Source organism: Pleurodeles waltl, chromosome 8, assembly GCF_031143425.1.
Source record: "Pleurodeles waltl isolate 20211129_DDA chromosome 8, aPleWal1.hap1.20221129, whole genome shotgun sequence".
Classification (NCBI taxonomy): Eukaryota; Metazoa; Chordata; class Amphibia; order Caudata; family Salamandridae; genus Pleurodeles; species Pleurodeles waltl.
The window spans coordinates 1,076,734,132-1,076,754,496 of record NC_090447.1 but is presented as its reverse complement, the minus strand read 5'-3'; the positions used below and the strand labels follow the sequence as shown (position 1 = coordinate 1,076,754,496).

Below are 20,365 nucleotides of genomic sequence, written 5' to 3'. Positions count from 1 at the left end.
AACAAATGTACCCACCATAAATAGGGGTTATCTTTAAAGGCACATTAAAACAGTTATCAACTGATGGGAATAATATTGCCTACCCCTTCTTTGACAGCAAAAGGTATGTTCCAGCTGACACAGGATGTCCCGATCTTCGTATCTGTCCTCGTTCACTAGTAACCAAAAGCAGTTTTCTGACATTTCCTGTGGTCTGATCTGTAAACGAACATTAAACGTTTACAAAGCATGCAAGCTGTCCTTGGCGACATTCATTTTTTTATGGCTAGTATTTCCATCTTAGAAGGCAAAATATTTGTAAGTCGTTTCTCAAGTGCACCATTCTTTTAAAACATTTTGAACCTATCTAGTCAATACCGTCTTCATCTCATTAACAAGCATTCTGGGACCAAATTCTAAACTGATATTAATAATGTGTGAAACATTTTAGAGATGTGATTTAATATAGACATGTAACCGTGGCCGACAATTACAGAGTTTGGCAGATTCTCATGCCAAACTCTGACAATTATAGTGTGAGAGAGGGCCCCTTTTTTGACAAGGTTATCCCCCCCACGTTTTGCCTGATGTTCATGTGTTCTAGAAATTGTAGTGCCCAAGGCCCTGGTAACCAGGTTCCCTGTGATGGAGCTCTTTCCCGAAATCTGTTGTGATGGTTCAGCACAATTAGATACACTCTTAACTACAACCATAAGTACCTAGTAAGTGGGTACCTATGTACCCAGGGCATGGGGCACCCTCTAGGGCCATGCACCCAAATGCACCCAGCACTGCCATTGCATGCTGCGTGTCCTGGTGCAAACCTAAAATACAAACTCAACATGGCACACTGTGTGCCCTGTCCACCATACACTGCATTTACTATGGGAAAGTCACCCATATGGCAGGCCTTACAGCTCCATATTTTATGTGATGGCATAACTGTATGAGCAATATGCCCTCACAGTGTCCTTTCTAAACCTGGGACATAGTGAGTAAATGGAGCATCCAATTTAGTGCATGTGCTGGACACTGGTCAACATGAGTTTCACAGCTACATGATGACCACTCTGAACCCTGGGTTATTTGGTATCAAACAACTCAGAATGATAAATCCAAACTGGTCCCAGTACTGGATTTATCCATAAATGTACCCAGGGGCCACCTTAGAGGTGCTCCCTGCAAAGGATAACTATCCTCGCATGGCTGCTGACTGGTCTTATCCAGTTGCCACCTCTAGAGAGCCAATTTACCATCCTTGGTGGAAGAGGCCAGCCTCTCCATTTTGTAAGACAATGCCCTTTCTGGGTGGAAGAGCTAACACCCCCTCTCTCAGGAATATGGACAGTCCTGGCGGTGAGCTTCAAAGGGCTTACCGCCCTTGAAATTTGACCCCCAAGCCTGCTGCAGCAGCTGGCATCCCCCTTTGCAAACCCCCACTTTTGGCGGGAACAAAGGCGGGAAACCTAACAAAGGACAGGAGGATGAGTGACCTCACCTGGCATGCACCAGCCTTAAGGTTTTTTCTGTGAGATGGACCCTCAAATTCTGTTTCCTCCATCTTGGAATAGAGGAAAATAGCAAATTAGATTGAGGGCAGTGACCCTTCCTACAGCAAGTGGTCACTATAGTGGGTGTAGCCACGCAAAGGCAAGTGTCCCATTGGACACTTCCAGGTTCCCCCTAAAACGCCCACTAAATTCAGTATTTAGTGGGCACCCCTAGACCAAGAAATTAGATTCGAAGGGACAAAGAAGACCAGCACCAAAGAAGATCCAAAGAAAGAGAACCGTGGACCTGCTGCAACAAGAAAAGGCGCCAAACCCTGTCTGCTGCACCCAGGACCCAACAATCACTGCTTCAGAGGAGATGGACACGGGACTGACCCCAAAAAACCCAGGGGAACTCCAGGCTTCACAAATCGTCCCAGATCTCCCTTCTGACTGGAGGCACCACTCAACAAACAAGCAAGAATCAACAAGCCAGTGAGGGTCACTTCACTGACCAGCCGACATCTCTGCAGTCAGAAGTCGCAGGCGAACCCAACCTCACACCAATGACAGCCCAGACGAGACCCACAAGTGTGGCAACTTTAGTGGCACTGTGCCCTCTAGTGGCTGAGTCATGCCAATAACCCAGGTACTGCCAGTGTACGTCGGATTGCAAGAAAACCAGCTCCCCCAGAGCTGCAACTGGACCAGCAGGAAGCCCTAGGCGAGGGACTTCAGGAACACCCCAGACCTCCCACCAGAGCGGCCCTCAAATAAACTTACCTCCAACTCCAAAGGGTTCCATTGCACACAGCTGCTGGATCACCAACTCGCCCTTCAACGAGGAACCAGCTGTGCTCCACGGGTCCCTAATCCCTTGCAACTTTGGCAGCTCAAAGGGACCCCAAGGCACCACCTTTAAATTTGTAAACCATCTCCTTTTCCAGGTGGCCCCCCCAAGTGGCCCTGTGCCAAGAGACTTTCCAGCTCTGCTCCCGCCGGAACCGGGAGCCGCCGGAGGCTCTCCAGCTGGCACAAGGTGCCCACAACTGCTTCGACCATCCTGCACAAGACGAAAGTGGTAACCCAATTGTACCATTTTTAATGCATTTTTAAAAGTGACTGCCTATTGATTCCTGTGGCGCTTAATTACGCACAGAAAGACTAACTTTATTAAAACTTTGAAAAATCATAACTCAAAAAGTACTTAACACATCTTGACCAACTTGGTCTTAAAAATTATATAAAAATCTGAAGTATTTTTTTTTTATAAATGTGGTCTTGAGTTATTCCTTGAGTTTGTTTGGTGCACTCCTCCAAGATTTGCCTAACTGCTCGACCAGCTACCTCAAAAATTGGAGCATTAGCTGATCTGATTTTTGCCCTTGGAAACCAATGTGTGGTTCCCTGGACCCCCTCCTGCACAGTGTGCCTAGTTTTGCACATTACAAAGAGGGCCAGCCTCCTACATGCAGTACCTTTTATTAAGACAGAAAAGGGAGTTCTATTAAAAATAAAGCTGATGTAAGACTGCATTAGCAAAGAATAGAAATGTCCACATAATATGTTTGTCTAGCGAAGCCGAACATGGCATGTTAAAGTGAAAAAAATAAGGACGTTATTGATAATACAACTCTCGATTTTTTTTTTTTTAAACAAAACATAACATATCTTGCTCAGAATCATAAACGTAGATGACCCCATGTGTACTTGTAGAAAATGTAAACGAATGCCCTGATTAGGACTGGCAGTTGAGACAGAATCAGCTGTCTTGCAAGATATTTATTTTTCCAAAAATCCAAGCAGAATATATATACACAGAAGGGCTTTTGCAAGTAAGCTTTATCCATTGGTCTGTTAATGTGTCATTCTACCACACACCAAGGATTAGAGGATGGGGAAACATGTCAGTCCACTTTACCTACTAGCCCCCTTCGCTTTGAGTGACTGCACAAAGCTTGTGCAGATTGTTCACACTCAGCTTAAAATAGTTCCTTTCTCTTCAGTGACAAATATGGTTCAAAGTTTGCTTTATTTTAATTTATCATTTATTGTATTAACCTTAAATATCAGCTATTTATTTTGCCTGCACATCTGATACTCAATGATTTATTTTCAGTCCGTTTTAAAAAATTCACGACAAAGTTTTTAAGCGACATTTGAACACTGTAGCTGCACTTAATAGGATTTATTTTCGTCTTCATTACTAATAATGATAGTAAAATGCATCACGCTAATTAAAAGACATGACTAGTATAATCAATGCTACTGTGATTTGTTTATCTAAAAAGATCATATTGCAAGCATATGGCAGTCACTTTAGGTGTCGATCACTGGGCATGATTGTCGACTTCAGATTCTGAAGACCTTGATGTTGAAGAAAGGGCGATCCCTTCTCGAAGCTACCCTGCCAACAGGAAGAAATCCCAAGCTAGAGGATGACCAGAAAAAGAGGAACCACTTCTGGAGGAGGAAATCCAAAGGAGCAAAAACCTCCAAGAAGAATCCAGAAGGGCTAGTGGCACTGAAGATCAACCTGGAACAAGGACACATCAAAAACTAGTCAGAATCTCAAGGAACCAACTAGGAGAGTGTACACACAGAACGGGGATGTTTGGGACACACTCTTGACAAAACCTTACTGCCTTATATACTGCAAGGTGACCAGGAACAGAAAACAACCCAGAGGAAGTAGATGGCCACCATCTTGGATTGGAGATTTGTCCATAGAGAACAACAGGCAAGGCAAAATCTTGGATTGGGCTTTAGAGAAACCAAGATGGTGCCACTTGCTCAGAATGCCAAGAACTCAAAAAGAATAGTGCATCTTATACCATTAATATGGATCCCCGACCAGCTCTCACCCACCCTGCTCGTAAAATTAAACGTGAGGCTGCCGGGCGTCACCCAGGCAGCACGTTCACTGAGATGCAGCGCTCAGCATTGCAACCAAAGCATGGCGTACCCAACATTAGGTGGCTCCATCTTTACTTTTTTTCTGTTTACTCATGTGGCATATGCTTGCAATAAAAAATAAGAACAAATCTAATCACACCTGTTTTACAAGGCCAGATTATTTCTATGTGCTTGTTTTTGATTTCCACTGACAGCTGATGTCTGTATATTACTGCCTTCGTACAGCTTTCTCAGATCTGTTGACCTTTAACCCACAAACTTATGGGCATCAGAAAACCATCCAAAAGGAACATGTGCATGTTAGGCATAGGATAGGAAAAGGCATGGATTATACCCATATTTAATTAAGCTTGCTAGAGGGCATGAAGGGGCTACTGGGCCTCAATTGTGAGCGGTGAGGTTGTTTCTGTATTTGATGTTCTTTGGTCCACCCTTCTATGGCTTAGCAAACTGGGCCAAGTACAATTCCTTCAGCACTTGACTCTCAACGGTAGCAATGGTGAGCAGCCACAGACTTCCCATGGTGGTATTGTGGGGGCACTCATGCTCAACACTCAACAAATGCATCCATATAATAACTAAAATTACAACCCAGTACTTGACTTTCAAGAAGGAAAGAACTTTTAATGCTCACTATAACTTAATAATAAACAGATATGCACACACTGTAATTAAGCGTCTTGGAGCTTAGAGTTGGTCAGCACCTGCTCCCACTACTGACCCTGTGGTTGCCCCCCTCCCCCAATGATCCATGTGGTTCCCACCCCCATGTCCAGTACTTAGCGTGATTGTGCTCAGATGCAGATTAGCCCCCATACTCTAGGGTAAGTGCATAGTTTAAAATAAGTCTGAATTGGTTCTAAAGAGTATTTCACAGTCTGATCGGCACCAGCAGTTCTTCAGAAGCCACCCAGCTATTGTTGGGCTTACTCGTTAACCCACTTCTGGGCTAAGCACAAGCCTGCAGTCTTGCTTGGCCTCCTCAGAGATAATGTGAGGCGATGCAGCTGGGAACAGCAGCAGAGGTGAAAGCTGAATCCATATTACAGCTGGTCAGGTGGGTGGTCATTGTAGGCCAGCGTTACAGATTGGTGCTACGTACCACAGCCAAATTTTAGCAGAGGTGTAGGCCTCGCACAGGCCTCTCAGGGCCAATATGGGGACATGACTTCAGGCATGCCAAGGTCGTTGTTGTACAGCAGCTCCAAGCTGTGCTGTGACACTGGCAGGCACAGCAGCTTAGGCCACACCACAGAGCTACAATTCAAAAGCAGCAGCTCAGTACACGTCTCAAACTTCACAGTTTGGGCACAAGCAACTTGAGTCACATCACAGATCTCAGATCTTTAGGTTTCCTGCCACAAATCGCATAGTAGAGTCTGAGGCCCTCCAATACTAGGGCACTCAGATAGCGTTCCTTAGTCGTCCTCTCATGACGACCACCACAGTGGTGTCATTCTGCACCACGCTCCTCCAGGACAGTTGCTCCTCCTGCAGGGATGGTAAGCTTCTCTTTCTCTCAACAGGTAGGTTATCTTCTAGGTACTTCAGAACAAGTAATCAGCTCTTGCAGTAAGGAGTGGACTTTGGTAATGTCCACTCACCTCTGGTATGCTGGCTGACAAGCAGGCACCAGCTTTAGTTGCATTTAAGCCATCTGGGTACTCTGCAAATCACTCCTTTTCTTGTTCAAACTGAATTTAGAATTTCAACCATCAGTGTGTCCCATTTTTTTTCAGTCAAAAGAACAATTTACTTACCTTCGGTAAGGCTTTTTCTGGTGGATACAATAGCTACCTGTGGATTCCTCACCTTATGAATTCATCCTTGCGCCAGCATCAGACGGAAAGTCTTCTTCCTAGCTCTCCACGTCGACGTCACAATTGCACGGCTCCACGCGACTCCGTCTGACGTCACCGTGCCAATAAGAGGTCCTCACCGGCGTGCTGACATCAGTTTCACCCATTTGTTACGTGCCTTTGAGGCTAACAGGTGAGAACCGACTTCCACAATAATCCCAATAAATACATATATACATAAAACCTTCATGATCATTTATATATATACAGAAACAAACAAAAAAAAATATACACATATATCTATACAACCACAAATCCTAGTGCAATCAGACAGGCAACGGGGAGGCGGGTGGGACCGTGAGGAATCCACAGGTAGCTATTGTATCCACCAGAAAAAGCGTTACCGAAGGTAAGTAACTTGTTCTTCTGATGGATCCAAACTACCTGTGGATTCCTCACCTTATGAATAGAGTCCCAAAGCAGTACCGCACTCGGAGGTGGGTGCCCGTCTGATTACACCAAGAAATCTTGTAAAACACATCGCGCAAAATGGCCATGCCTCCGAACCTCAGCATCCAAGCAGTAATGCTTTGCAAAGGTCCACCACCAGGACTCCCCTTGCCAGGGCCGAAGTGGCCGACTTAGCCCTGGTGGAGTGGGCCCTGATACCCTCAGGAGGAGCTTTCTTTGCCAGTGAGTGGCAAACTTTGATACAAAGAATGAACTACCTGGAGATTGTTCTTTTATGGACTGCTCTGCCCTTCCGCTGACCAACATACCCCACGAACAGCTGATCCTCCAGGCGAAAGTCTTTCGTCCTCTCCATATAAAAACTTGAGCCCTTCTAGGGCCCAATCGATGGAGTCTCTCTTCTTCTTTAGAGGGGTGGGGAGGAGGGTAGAAAGAAGGAAGGGTAATAGTTTGCCCTATATGAAATGGAGTGACAACTTTTGACAGGAAAGCCGCCCGGGTTTTCAGTACCACTTTATCAGGGAAAAACAAGGTAAAGGGGGGCTTTACAGACAGGGCTTGAAGCTCACCAACCCTCCTAGCAGAGGTTATAGCAATAAGGAAGAAAGTCTTAAGAACCAAATACATTAAAGGACATGAATGCATGGGCTCGAATGGTGAACCCATTAGAAATGTTAAAACAAGATTTAAATCCCACTGAGGCATGTGAAAGGGTGTGGGAGGAAACTTATCAAGCAAGCCCTCAATTAATCTATTAACAATCGGAGATTTAGATAAAGAGGGCTGATTCGGGAGGCAAAGAAAAGCCGATAGAGCGGCCAAATAACCTTTAACTGTAGCTACTGAACAGTCTTTCGTTGCTAAATCAAGAACAAACAACAAAACATCGGAAAGGTGGGCTTTCAAGGGATCTTTCTGTTTCTCTCCACACCAAATAACAAATTTAGCCCACCTGCTGGCATCAATGGATTTAGTGTCGCCTGGACGATAGAATAACATCCACTACATCCGGTGGGAGAGAAAAGGAACTCAGGTTGCCCCGTTCAATCTCCAGGGATGAAGGTGCAGGCTCTGGAGGTGGGGGGTGTAGAACCTGCCCCTACGACTGCGAGAGGAGGTCTGCCCTGAGCAGGAGACGGAGTGGAGGGCACTTTGAGAGTTGTAGAAGGTTTGTGTACCACACCCTTCTCTGCTAATCCGGTGTCACCAAGATGACTTGGGCCCTGTCTTGGCGAATCTTCCTCAGGACCCGAGGAATCAAGGGTATGGGGTGAAACGCGTAAAGCAACTGGCCATCCCTGGGTATTTGAAATGCGTCCCTCAACGCTCCTTGCAACGGATACTGGAGACTGCAGAACGACAGGCAGTGCGCATTCTCCCGAGTGGCGAATAGATCTACCTTCGGAGACCCCCACATCTCGAAGATGTACCGGGCTAGGTCTGGATGAAGACGCCACTCGTGATCGACCAAGAAGTGACGACTTCGACTGTCCGCATGGATGTTCAGAACCCCGGCCAAATGATTTGCTATCAAGCAAATCTGATGGTCCCTGCAGAGAAGGTACGACCCTACTCCTCCCTGCTTGTTTACGTACCACATCGCGGTAGTGTTGTCCGTGAGGACTTGAACCGACTGACCGCGAAGGGAAGGGAGGAAGGCCTTGAGAGCCAGGTGTATCGCCCCCAGTTCCAACAGATTGATATGAAACATCTGTTCCACCGGAGACCAATGACCCTTGATCTCCAGATCCCCCAGATGAGCACCCCACCCTAGAGTGGAGGCATCCGTAACAACTGGGGCCACTGGAGGTGGTAGTGAGAACGGCCTTCCTTGGGACGGGTTGCCGTCCACTGCCTACCATTGGAGATCCGCTGCAGTGTCCTTGGAGATCCTTATACCTGCCCAGCACGCAGGTAGTGTTAGCAGCCTTGAGCGCCATGCTGCAAGACGAAAAGATCTTTTTTGAAGACTGTTCCATTCGTTTGGACTCCCTATCAGATGGAGCTACAGGGAACAAACCAGGAGCAGACTTTGTGGAGCAAGATGCTTGAACCACTAAACTCTCCCGGGTTGGATGATGTGACAGGAACCCAGGATCCCCAGGTGCTCCCCTATGCCTCCCTTCCCACAGCTCTATTCACAGCCGGAGACGAAACTGGTTTTCTCCACAAGTCCATAATAGACTCCAACAATGCCTCGTTGAAGGGCAGCAAAGGATCAGCTGAGGATGTAGAGGGATGCAGCACCTCAGTTAGCAGATTTGTCTTTACCTCTGCTGAAGATAAAGGCAGGTCTAAATAGTCCGCTGCCTTTCTAATGACCGAGTGGAATGACGCTGCCTCCTCCGTAAACTCCCCTGGAGATGAAATGTCCCATTTCGGGGAAGTATCCAGCCCACTGGCTGACCCCAATCCTTGGTATTCATCCAAAGGCTCTACAAGCCCGCCCTCTTCCAACTGCCGGTATTCTTCTTCTTCAAGGAGACGCACGGCCTTCCTCCGAGATCTCAAGCGGGATTCTAACCTCGGCGTCGACATCGAATCCACTGACGCCAAAGCCACAGCTTCCGAATCCCGACCAGGCACAGAAGAAGATGTATGGATCTGAGAATCACTCGGACCCGGCGCCGACACAGACTCCAACGGCGCCTTCTTCGGAGTCGGCTGGCACGCAGCTAATGGGACTGGCTGGCCAGGGGAGAGCATTGGCGTCGGCTGATGCGGAGATGGCGACGGTGCCACGGATCTAGATGGTGACGCCATACCTCGAGGAGACATCATACGGCATAAACTGCCTCATCTTATATGGAGCCGGAGAGCCCAAGGAAAAAGCTAATGGCCCCGTGGGACCCGCCGGTGTACCAGCAGGGGCCATAGCCTGGAAAACAGCATACATGGCATTTAAAAATGCTGCCGGATCTGCTCCTGGAGCCGGGAAGGCAGGATATCTCTGATCTTGATCCTGCTGCTGCACATCAGGCTCTTGTGGCGCTGGTGAAAACTGAGGGCTATGAGGAGCCACCTCATAGACTGACGGTGTTGGAGATACTTCTGGACTCTGGGGCTGGGGAGTCACAGTAGGGCTCACCTCCCAATTACTTCGACGTCTAGCAGATGGAGACCTCGATCGGCTCTGTGTCGATCGGCGCCGTGAGTCATGACGACGTCGCTTCTTGTGCCGCTTGGAAGAAGCGGGAGATGAAGCCCTCTTGTGGCCCTTCTTCTTAGCCTTCGCTAAGAAAACTTGGCCTCTCTTTCTTTTAGTGCCTTAGGGTTCATGCTCTGGCACGATCCACAACCTTCGACATCGTGCTCAGAGCTAAGACACCAAAGGCTGTTCTCATGTGGATCAGTAACCAACATCCTACCGCCACATTCATTACAAGGCTTGAAACCCGATTTTCTCGTGGGAGGCATTGTAACTACTAAAGCTACACACTATCCAACGAGCCAGGAAAAAACTGTTCGCGTCGAAGGCACGGAAAAAAGGAAACTGGCGTCAGCACGCCGGCGAGGACCTCTTATTGGCACGGTGACGTCAGACGGAGTCGCGTGGAGCCGTGCAATTGTGACGTCCTCGTCGACGTGGAGAGCTGGGAAGAAGACTTTCCGTTGGATGCTGGCGCAAGGATGAATTCATAAGGTGAGGAATCCACAGGTAGTTTGTATCCATCAGAATATAGGATTTATGGATCCACTCTGCACTTTCAGAAGTCGTTTTCAAATGTCCTGTTCAGGCTGATCTCTGGATACAGCCTTTATGTAGAGTGATGTTCCTCAAATCAGAGGTGAGGTTTCCAAACCTGTCATAAGCCACACTGAAGAGTGATCATGGGAAGCCTCAGCTAAGGGGTGGTCTTTCACATTGAAAAAAACACAGACCACAGTCCCATAATTTACTCTTGCCATCTGCCAAATGATAGTGCAACAGGAAGACTAAGCAAACAGTATAATAGATGTTCTAAAGGGGTCTTGTCTCCTCTTTCCGACTCCGGTGTCTTGGCCTCCTCCCTTAAGGTTTAGGAATGCCAGCAATACACTTCTACTGTTTTGGAAAGCCTTGCCTCCATCTTGTGCAGAAAGTCAAACTTGGGGTATCCAAAATGATTCCCACAGGACTCTGTTTTGTTCATACACAGCTTCAAACACATACACTTAGGATGTTAGCAGTAGTATCTGGGTTTTAGCACAGAAGAGTAACTTTACATAGTTGGTCAGTAGGTCTGGAATCCAGTGACCCAGGTAAAAGTGTCTAGCCAAAAATATAGATTCCCAAAACATGGTTCTCTGGCATCACCACTTCATGTGCTAAATCCATGATGGAGACAACTGTCCCACTTTTATCACACAGAGAGCAGGCTTGGTGCACCTTTCTATGTCACACATCAGGTCCAGCATCCCCCCCATTTCTAGTGACAGGCCTAGGCCTGTCTTTGCACACTACATTAGTGTGAGGCTAGAAATAAAAAATCAGGATACCAGATACAAGGAGTTGTGCGCAGAAGGCAGAGAAACACAATTGCATACAAATCAGGAGATATTCATGTCCCAACAATAATCTAATGCCCTGACTTGAAAACATATTGTTTAATACAGCTGCAAGAGTCACCTCCCTGATTTATTTACAGGCAACGTGGGGTACGATATCTCCTGTTGGTACACTGCTTGCCTAGCAATTTGGACCCACAAGCATGTCTAAAAGCAACTTTTACACATGAAAGCAGTGGACTCAAAGTACAGATAGAGTCAGAAGGATTAAAAGTAGCTCCCAGAAACAGAGTTCACAAATACCCGTTATTACCTGGCAGAAGAGGAGTTGCACAGAGGCACATCGGTGTGCTGTGATTTTAAATGTGAGTTATTACATTTGTTGGAGCCTGTAATGGTAAGGCATTCCCCCTTTCTATGATTTGCAAAACTCATTGGTGTGTTGATTTGGCCTTCTAGGCCCGTATAAAGCATGATACCTGTCCTTCAATTGACCGCACATGCTCCTTCAAAGGGATGCTAAAGTTGCTTTCCAAGTGACATGGTGGAAAACAAGGAATAGAAAGAGGGAGGCTGCAGGGTTTGACATACCTTTACCCAGGCAAACCATTTGTTTTTTTTATTAGAAAGACTGTGCGGCTTGAGAAGCACAGAAACCTCTGAAACTGACTATAATTCCGGGTTATAGACTTAAGGCCCTAAGATTTGGTCATCACCCTTCCTGCTTTAAATCTCTCTAAGGAATCTTTGGCCTTGCCTTGGATGTGTGTTCAATCAAACGGCATGTCCATTAAGGCTGCCTGACCATCACTGGAAAATCCAGTTGACTTGAGCCATACATATTCAGGGTCACTGAACAGCACATGGCCCAGGCCATCGAGTTCACCATGTCCAGGGCCACTCTAATTATCTTCCTAGAAGGATCCTAGCGAACTTTCACCGCCTTGCAAAGCTGTCTCCCAAGTGGTCAGGCTAGTTGTTCTGGTGGGACTGAAAGGAGAACTCCAGGGTTCTATCTGATGAATGAAGATGCTAGCACCACAAAGCTTTCTAGTGATGGGAGATCCAAAAGAAATACTTGATCTCTGGGTGTAGACTGATACATTCTGGTTATTAAGTGGTTTACTGCAGATGTCTATGTGGGCTTCTCCCAAACTATCTTTACTGGGTCTAGTAATGACTCATGACTGGCAGAAAGGCTCTGAAACAACAGCAGCTGACTACAGAACCTCTCTCAAGATGTTAAATATCAACTCCACTGTTGTCAACACTAATTCCAACAAATATGCATGGAAGGATGGAACATCGAGAGGAGGCCAGCCGGAGGGACACTCCACTTCAGCACATATATCTCAACAGCTAATATTTAGTAAGGGACAGTAGTCAGCCCTGGCTGAATAACAGGGTGGCAAAAAAGTTCTCTATCACTTTTCTCATCCGTGTTCTGAGGCATTACCTGAGAGGAAACAGAGGTAAACTAGGGTCTGGGAAGAACATGCCGACAACACTCATGCATACCCCTGAATAGTCCTATGAGGCCCGGAGGTGCACCAGACAGAATCTCAGTCTATCTGAATACCTCCATTATCACATGGAGGAAGAAGACAGTCAGTGCACGAAACTGCAGGCTACCCAGTGCTGGAGATGAAACTACAAGTGGTAGAGGCAGCAATGGGAGGGAACAAGCCATGACTCAGGTACCAGAGTCAGTAGCGCAGCTGAAAAGAGCTTCTTGATCTAAGTGATATCTTGTAGCTCTAGCTCAGGGAACTCCACTGGGGCAGAGTATGCAATGGTGGTCTATCCAGGCCATTGACTGGCTTCAATGTGTCATCATCCCATCTCCATTTTTTTCCTGTCTTTAGAAAGACTGAAACAAAGACAATGAAAGTGACTTTAAGGCTGATCTTGCCCTCTAGTGAGATGAGCATCTCGCTAGGTGAGTGAGCCATCAACAACTTGGCCTTTTGCTCTTTGATGGACTTTGAGGGCATATTTGATGTATGATCTTGAGTCTTGCTTCTACCCCAAGCACCAATTGCACAGATAAAGTGGATCTGAGATGGACAATTGTCCAATGCAGATGTAAAAAGGTTTGAAATCTCAACTTTTTCAGGCGGCATCCCAGCGCAATATACTTAAAAAAAAAAAAAAAAAAAAAAAAAGAACAAAAGGAAAAAGAACCTCCAAAAATGTCAAGACCTCTGAATCTATGTTTAAAGGCATGGAAAAAAAAGGAAACTGACGTCAGTGCACTGGGGTGGGTGCTGTATGGTTCCAGTGATGTCATCCTGGTGTCGTGCCAGGCCTGAGATAGAGCCAGCACTCCCGACTGGCAATGCAAAAACGATGAAGTCTGCAATCCAGTATGGCAACCTGGGCATATCTATTCAATAGATAATACATTTACAAGCAGAAGTATCCCATCAGAACATTTCTAGCCAGGGCAGCCCCATCTTTTCAAATGTGCCTAGTGCCATCTTTGGATGCAAAGGTCATTCATGATCCATAGCCGATGCCTAGTCAGCATGTATGCTCTGGTGTTCAGGGATGCTGGCAGGTGGTTGGCCAGAAGAAAGATCTACTGCTGGTCAAACCATCACAAAAGGCACATGGCCTCCTGACTTAGGATAATCCGCCCTGCTTGCTGCAGTACCAAATGTTAGTCATGTTGTCCATGAGGACCTGCAGCAGCCTCAACCTGTTTGGTAGGTAGGAAGGCCTTAATTGCTAGCCAGATTGCACTGATCTCCAGAAGAGTGATATGGAATTGGCGCTCCAAAAGAGATTAATGGCTTCTGATCTCCATCTCTCCCAGAGGGCCCTCTGACCCCAGCAGTGACCTGTCTCAACGTGAAGTCTGGATGTGGAAGGGAGAATGGGCTGCTGCATGTCTGTTTGGTGTCCATCTCAAGTCGTCTCCTGAGGGAACTGGATTGAGTCAGAAAGGAAGCTCCAATGCTTGGCCCAGTGAATCTTGAGGTTCCACTGTAGAACCTGCATGTGCCATTTAGCACAAGGACAAGAAGGGTGCACTAGGCCACACCTCATTACTAGCATCACTGACACCCAAAACTGAGCCTGAATCATCAAAATAATAGTGTGAATGGGCCAGATGCGCTGCAGCAATGGCAAAGCCTTGAATGCCCCCATGTCCAGGATAGCTCCTACTAAGGGAATCTTCTGCGTAGAGCTCAGATGGAACTTTGGCTCGCTGACAGATAACCCCAAGTATGTTAGGAGGGTGGCCTTGAACAGCCAGTCACTGAGATACACCAATAAATGTATTCCAAACATCCAAAGGTGAGCTGAGACCACCAACATCACTTTTGTAAATTCCTTAGGAGTTGAGGTAGGAATGGCAGAATAGCATATTCAAAGTATTCGGACCCCACCATGAACAGCAGGTACCGTATCTGAGACTGCAGGACGAGTATATAAAAATATGTGCCACCCAAATACAAGGGCATTATCCATCTCCAAGATCTGGAGCTGAGAGAATCTCTGCCACACTTGAAAATTCTCCTTTTTCAGAAGGGGGCTCAGTGGCCAGTATAAGACTGAAAGTAGAGAGTGTAGGACCCCACAGCCCTCTCTGAGTCTGGCACCCTTTCAATGCCACTCTTGGCTAGCAGGAGACTTAACTCCTGCAGTAAGATCATGATGCTGGCTGCCAGAAATTGCCCTGGTGAGAGGAAACTGAGAAAGAAAGAAATGAAAGGTATGGCTTAAGCTCCTTTGAACAACTAGTAAAATCCATTGGTGTGATGTGGGGATTCCCAACCTAGGAAGAAATGTGAGCTTCTGCCCCCTACCATGAGGGCAAATGAAAGGAGCTTTGGATTCCTACCAGCAGGGGAGGACTACGTAGAAGAATGCTGCTCTTGCTTGTGTGAACAAGTTAGATTGCCACCACGTTCTCTGCACTGAAAAGGTTGGGCAGGGTGCTGCTAGGCCTCTAGAGTAGCCACTAAATTCCCTGTACTGCTGTTGGAATTGGCAGATTGGCGACTATTACCCCAAGAATCATACTGTGGCACAACAATCTTTAAAACGCTCAACCACAGAGTTGGTCTTTATTCCATAGAGTCTACCGCTGTCAATCGGCACATCCATGAGGGAATCGTAAAATTCACAAGAAAATCCAGATGCTCGCATTCAAGCGTGCCATCTAATCACCATGCTGGTGCTGATAGTGCAGCTTATACAATTGGTGGTGTCCAAGCCAGGGGGTACATATTTTGCCTCATCTTCTCCTGAATTGCTTATGGAAGAAACAAACGGAGGTCTTCCAGACAGGCAGCAAGAACTCACTGCATCTGCCCTAAAGGCACACCACATTCATGGTACATAGAGCTAAGATTAGCTGTTAAAAATTATTTTTGGCCAAAGGTGCCAATATACTTTGGTTCACTGTCAGAGGTTTCAAGAGGCCAAAGGTCGATGGGCAACAGCATCTGAGCATGGTTTTTGACCATGCAGCCATGAGGGAGCCTGAGAGTGCCTCATTAATTGCAATATAGTCTCTGACAAAGCCAAACTAGTTGAAGCATTTTGGTCAGCGAACTGGTTTTGGGCCAACCTCAGAAAAGTTGTAAATCTAGCACTTATACCTCTTCTTGCACTACTACTGCAACAGAGGTGCTTTCTTCCGTTGGTGGGTGGTGAATCCAGCCTGGTCTATGGGGAGGTGTTAGCCCAATGGAATTCAGTAGGTCTAGATAAAGTGTTTCATCAATGTAATAATGGGGTGGGAGGGGAGAGGGACATATTGTCTGCCTCCTCATCATCAGAGTTGTGAGAAACGTTTTCCAGAATGGCACCAATAGTATTGGTGTCATGGAGGAGGTTAAGGATTTGGTTGAAAGATTAGTCTGTGCCTTGATAATCTGATAATGTGACAAAAGTCTCAGTTTGGAGTCGAAGATCAGTGTCGGAATGAGAGCTGCCACTGCTATGGAAGGGTCTTGATTAGATCTTGGAGCCATAGTAGAAGTCTGGATCAGTGACTATATGGTCCCAGAAATGGGTCCGGAGGGAGTAGACAGTGCTGGCTGAGGGTCAGTTGTCGAAGGTCTGATTGACGTCCCCTGCGGCTTAATGGTACCCAAAGGCTCCCGAGAGGGAGCCAGAAGCATTCGATTGGGAGGATGCAGGAGGCAAGGGGTACCTTTGAGTGTCCTCCTCAATACTTTCTGCCTCATGTTGAGTACCAGGATAGGGTAGAGACCAGCTCAGCTTTTCTTGTGCTTATGGCAACTTTTCAACTTACTTAAGGACTTAGACCAGTCCCTGAGCGAGTGCAGCAGCAATCCAGCAACTTGGAGCAGGACTGCAGTTTCAAATGCCACTTCTTATGCTCAGCAACCTAGAGTCTCTCGCCCTCTAGTGGCCTTTGGATGGACTTTGAACATGACTGAGCACCAAGCCCCAAAGACATGTTATATGTGTCTCCACCCAACATTCCTTTCTTTGGTGGAGACATCTTCCCTAGCACATTATATTGAAGAATTCTGGAGTCGTCCGAGAACAAACTGAGATGGGAGCAAAGTTCTTGATTGGCACTGAAATGCACGTACAGAACAGAAACAGACAGTGTGCATGGGTAGCACCTAAAAGCAGCTGCTCTGTGTCATTTCTGGGGTAGTGTAAGATCGTTACTCAACATGCAGGAACTATTGCTGGGAGAATTTTCCAGATCCAGCTTGACATCTGAGATATTATAAAGGTGAGAAATCTGTGGTTAGAAGTATCCATCAGCAGAATAAGGTATAATATATATTTTACATTTACAAGCGGAAATTTGTACAATGCTCTAAGAAATGCTATAACAGTGATTTGCTATTGGGGGTAGAGTAAGCAATAAGATCCCTAACCTTTTAAGTCCAGGCAAAAGTTTCTGTAATTTAAAAGTGAGCCCAACCTCTGGTAGCTATGTCCCAGAGCACGCAGGATTAACTCAAAGAAAATGTGTATAGCATTTAGAAGTAGCAAAACAGTTAAAAAGTTGAACACACAGCACAATATAAATACCACTCCAATTCATAAAAATAGAGAATACTTTACAAACAAACCAACAAAAAACAATAAAGGGATTCAGATATGAATTTTCAAAGATTTAAGTCAAAAAGCATAAAAAAGTTTAGTGGCACCCAGTAGACACTGTTCATCAGTGACCGAGACCTAGGCGTGATTTTAGGCCGACCTAGATGGAGGGCGGATCAGTTACACCAAGCAAGTTCAATCTGGTCAAAGATTTTACCTTAGGATCAGCCTACGAAATAGAAGTCAAAATACATCAGCAGGGCAAGATTGTAGTGGGTAACTGCATAAGTCTTCTTAATGCTGGTTAGCTGTTAGATGAGATCCCACTGAAGCCGTTGGTTTTGGCTCAGAGAGGGAAAGGTTCAAATCACACATCAAGGATAGTCCTGTTGTCGAATGGATACCTTTCAAGCCCTCACCTCGTCACAATATTGGGGTTCTCTCAGGGACACAGGGGGTTGGATTTCTAACCCCTCTGTGCAAGGATTTAGTTAAATGAAAACACAAATTAGAAATCTAGTTGAACTGCGACCCGTACACTACTTGCTAAGCAATACTGTATAGGTGTTTTTTTCTGGTCATGATGAGTTCAGGGATCCAGAGGAACTCAAAGCCTCTTCTGTAAAATGAATAACAGAATCAAAATAGCACTAAGAAGCACTGGATAACATTATAGAATTATTATTTTCTAAAATCTAAATCCAGTACATACAAAATAAATGGCAACCACACAGAATGCAAAGATAAATGGAGCAATGCATGACTTAGCTAGTGAAAATATAAACACTCCTAAAATGGTTATTAAGCTCTTAGTATCCTAACACAATTTTGCTACTTCTAAATGCTAAGCTAAAATGGAGAAGAAAAAATAAAAAAGCCTATAAATCGAATTTCTTAAGATGGCTAAAGGAGCATACTTTTTCAGTGAGAAACAGCTGGTTAGCCACTCTCTCTGCTAACTAACTTGCCTGGGAATGATAAAGGCTGAAGACTGCTTCTGTGCACTGCTCTGAACCTATTTGCAGCAAACTTGCACGACCTCTGGCCTGACAGTTCTGATGGAAAGTCTCTCCCATACTATTGCCAAATACAGGGGGTTTTCTAACACCTGCTAGGCAATTTTTATCTCAGTTACATAAGTTTGGAAACACTTAAGTCCCAAAAAGACAAAACAAGTAAGACTATAAAAGCATCATCTTGATTAACATATTGACTTTTTAGACCTACACAGTAAGCATCAATATTACCTTGGCAGCGACTATAACATGAACAACAAAAATATGTCAGCCTAGGTAGGAAGCGGACATGTTACTAATACTTCTGCGCATGTCTAAACTTCACACTTTCTAATGGACAGAGATGAAAGATTCAGAAGACAAGCACCCAATAAAAACAGAAGAGATTTAAACAGGTCCTGTCACAATGTTTACAACTGTCTGGTCAAGATTCCTCAGCTTGGCCAGATTTCCTGCTGTAGCGGAGCTCCAAGCGGAAGAAACATGTTTCCTCAGCCCAGCAAAGTAGCATCTTGGGTGGATCAGCTCAGGTGGCTGAATCCGGTCTCCCAGAAGCTGGAAGTCAGAAATTATTTTGAGGCACACAGCTTTTCAGAGATTATAGAAGTCCAATCAGACACAGTCAATGGTCCCAGGACATCAGGGACAAACACTTAAGGGCCAGGTCCAGTTGCAACTGGTCAGTGAGCACTTCAGAAAAAGGCCTCTTGTTGTGTTACTTTAGCTATACAGGAGCTCAGCCAACTGACGCTTGGAGTCCATTTCTGTGCCCTCAGTATAACTGGGAGCAGCTCTAACCCTTCAGAAGTCACAAATGCTAGTTCAGTCCTACTGTTTATCCAAAGGTCCAGAAAGTTTCTGAGGAGCATGCCTTGCAATGCCACATTTAGGGTTGACACAAGCTAGTGGTTGAGAGTGAGTCAGGGCTCCTCCCTTACCAATGAGATACAAGTTCCCAAGGGCAAACCTATCTATTTTTTCAGCAGTTTCTATTTGCCCTACTTCAAATAATCCCTCAGTGTACCGTACTCTCAAAATCTAAGATAGGGAAGCCATTTCTCCCTTGTTCAGAGCTTTGCCAAGGGAAATGGGTAGCCCCCTCCTTTGTGGAAACTCAAAAAGATTCTGAGAGCAGCTTCCTTTCACCTGGGTTTGGAGCCAGCTTGGCTCAGGAGGACAAAGGTTTGCCCTCCCCAGATCTAACCATACATTTAATTGTGAAAGAGGCGGGCTTTTACTGGTTAATAAAGTTCCTGGATTCCACCTAAATAGCATTTCTGCAAGGAGAAGAAAAACACATACCCACACGTCATTAAGGGCAAGCACAGACAGGGCTGCGGCTGCCAAGCTAATGCAGTATAGCCTTCAGGTGTTTCAGGCAGGAAAAAGATAACTTTCTAAAAGTTGATTTTCCTAAATATTTCTTACAAATTTAACTTCACAAGTGATCTAAATTTTTATGAAATATTACAAATAGTGGTTTTACTTTTTTATCTAGTTTGTCTCAACCCAGAAATAATTGAATTTATATTTTAATCTGTATTAGTATTCTTAATAGGACAGCCAGAGCGTTCCACGGTGAAGATAGCTTTTGGGGTCTTTTGACTGCCAGGACATTGTAACGTTACATTTCTACATGTTCCACATTTAAATAACATGCCCTCTCTTGTGGCTTACAAGGCTTATGTAGTTGTGACTTATAATATTTCAAGATAAGGTTTTCCCCAATCAAAAGAGTTATTTTGACAGATTGGGCTACAGGTTTGAAGTTCAGCAGTCAACCTACAATGATAAGCCCGAAGCTAGGTTTTCCTGTGTCCCGCTAGTGGACTGCACTGTAAATATTGCAGTAAAAACGTGTCATTTAACCTGCCATGCCATAATTCCTACCCCATATACTAGAACCTTACAGGAGAGTTAGCAAGCCAATACTGGATCAGTCAATTTCTACATGCCTTGGGGGTTAGAGCACATACACTGGGTGCCAATGTGCAGAGTTTAAAAACCAGCAATAAAAATCAGCAAACAAATGCCTGAAACGACACAAAAAGACATTTTCAGAGAAATGCACTGAGGAAAGCCTTGATACAAAACTTTGTTTTTATACAAAAGAGAAAGGGGTAAACAAGGTGGCAGAAGGATGCATTTGCACAATTACTAC

At 45.5% G+C, this 20,365-nt stretch overlaps 1 protein-coding gene across 4 annotated transcripts in view; it reads right to left on the bottom strand.

Annotated features, from left to right (window-relative positions):
- DIAPH3 (diaphanous related formin 3) overlaps nt 1-20,365 on the bottom strand; it is a 1,960,340-nt gene that overhangs the window by 1,103,186 nt on the left and 836,789 nt on the right. For all 4 annotated transcript variants that reach the window (XM_069205304.1, XM_069205305.1, XM_069205302.1 and 1 more), the window contains exon 17: nt 84-198. In XM_069205304.1, coding sequence (XP_069061405.1) covers nt 84-198 — 115 coding nt within the window. The remainder of the gene's footprint in view (nt 1-83; nt 199-20,365) is intronic.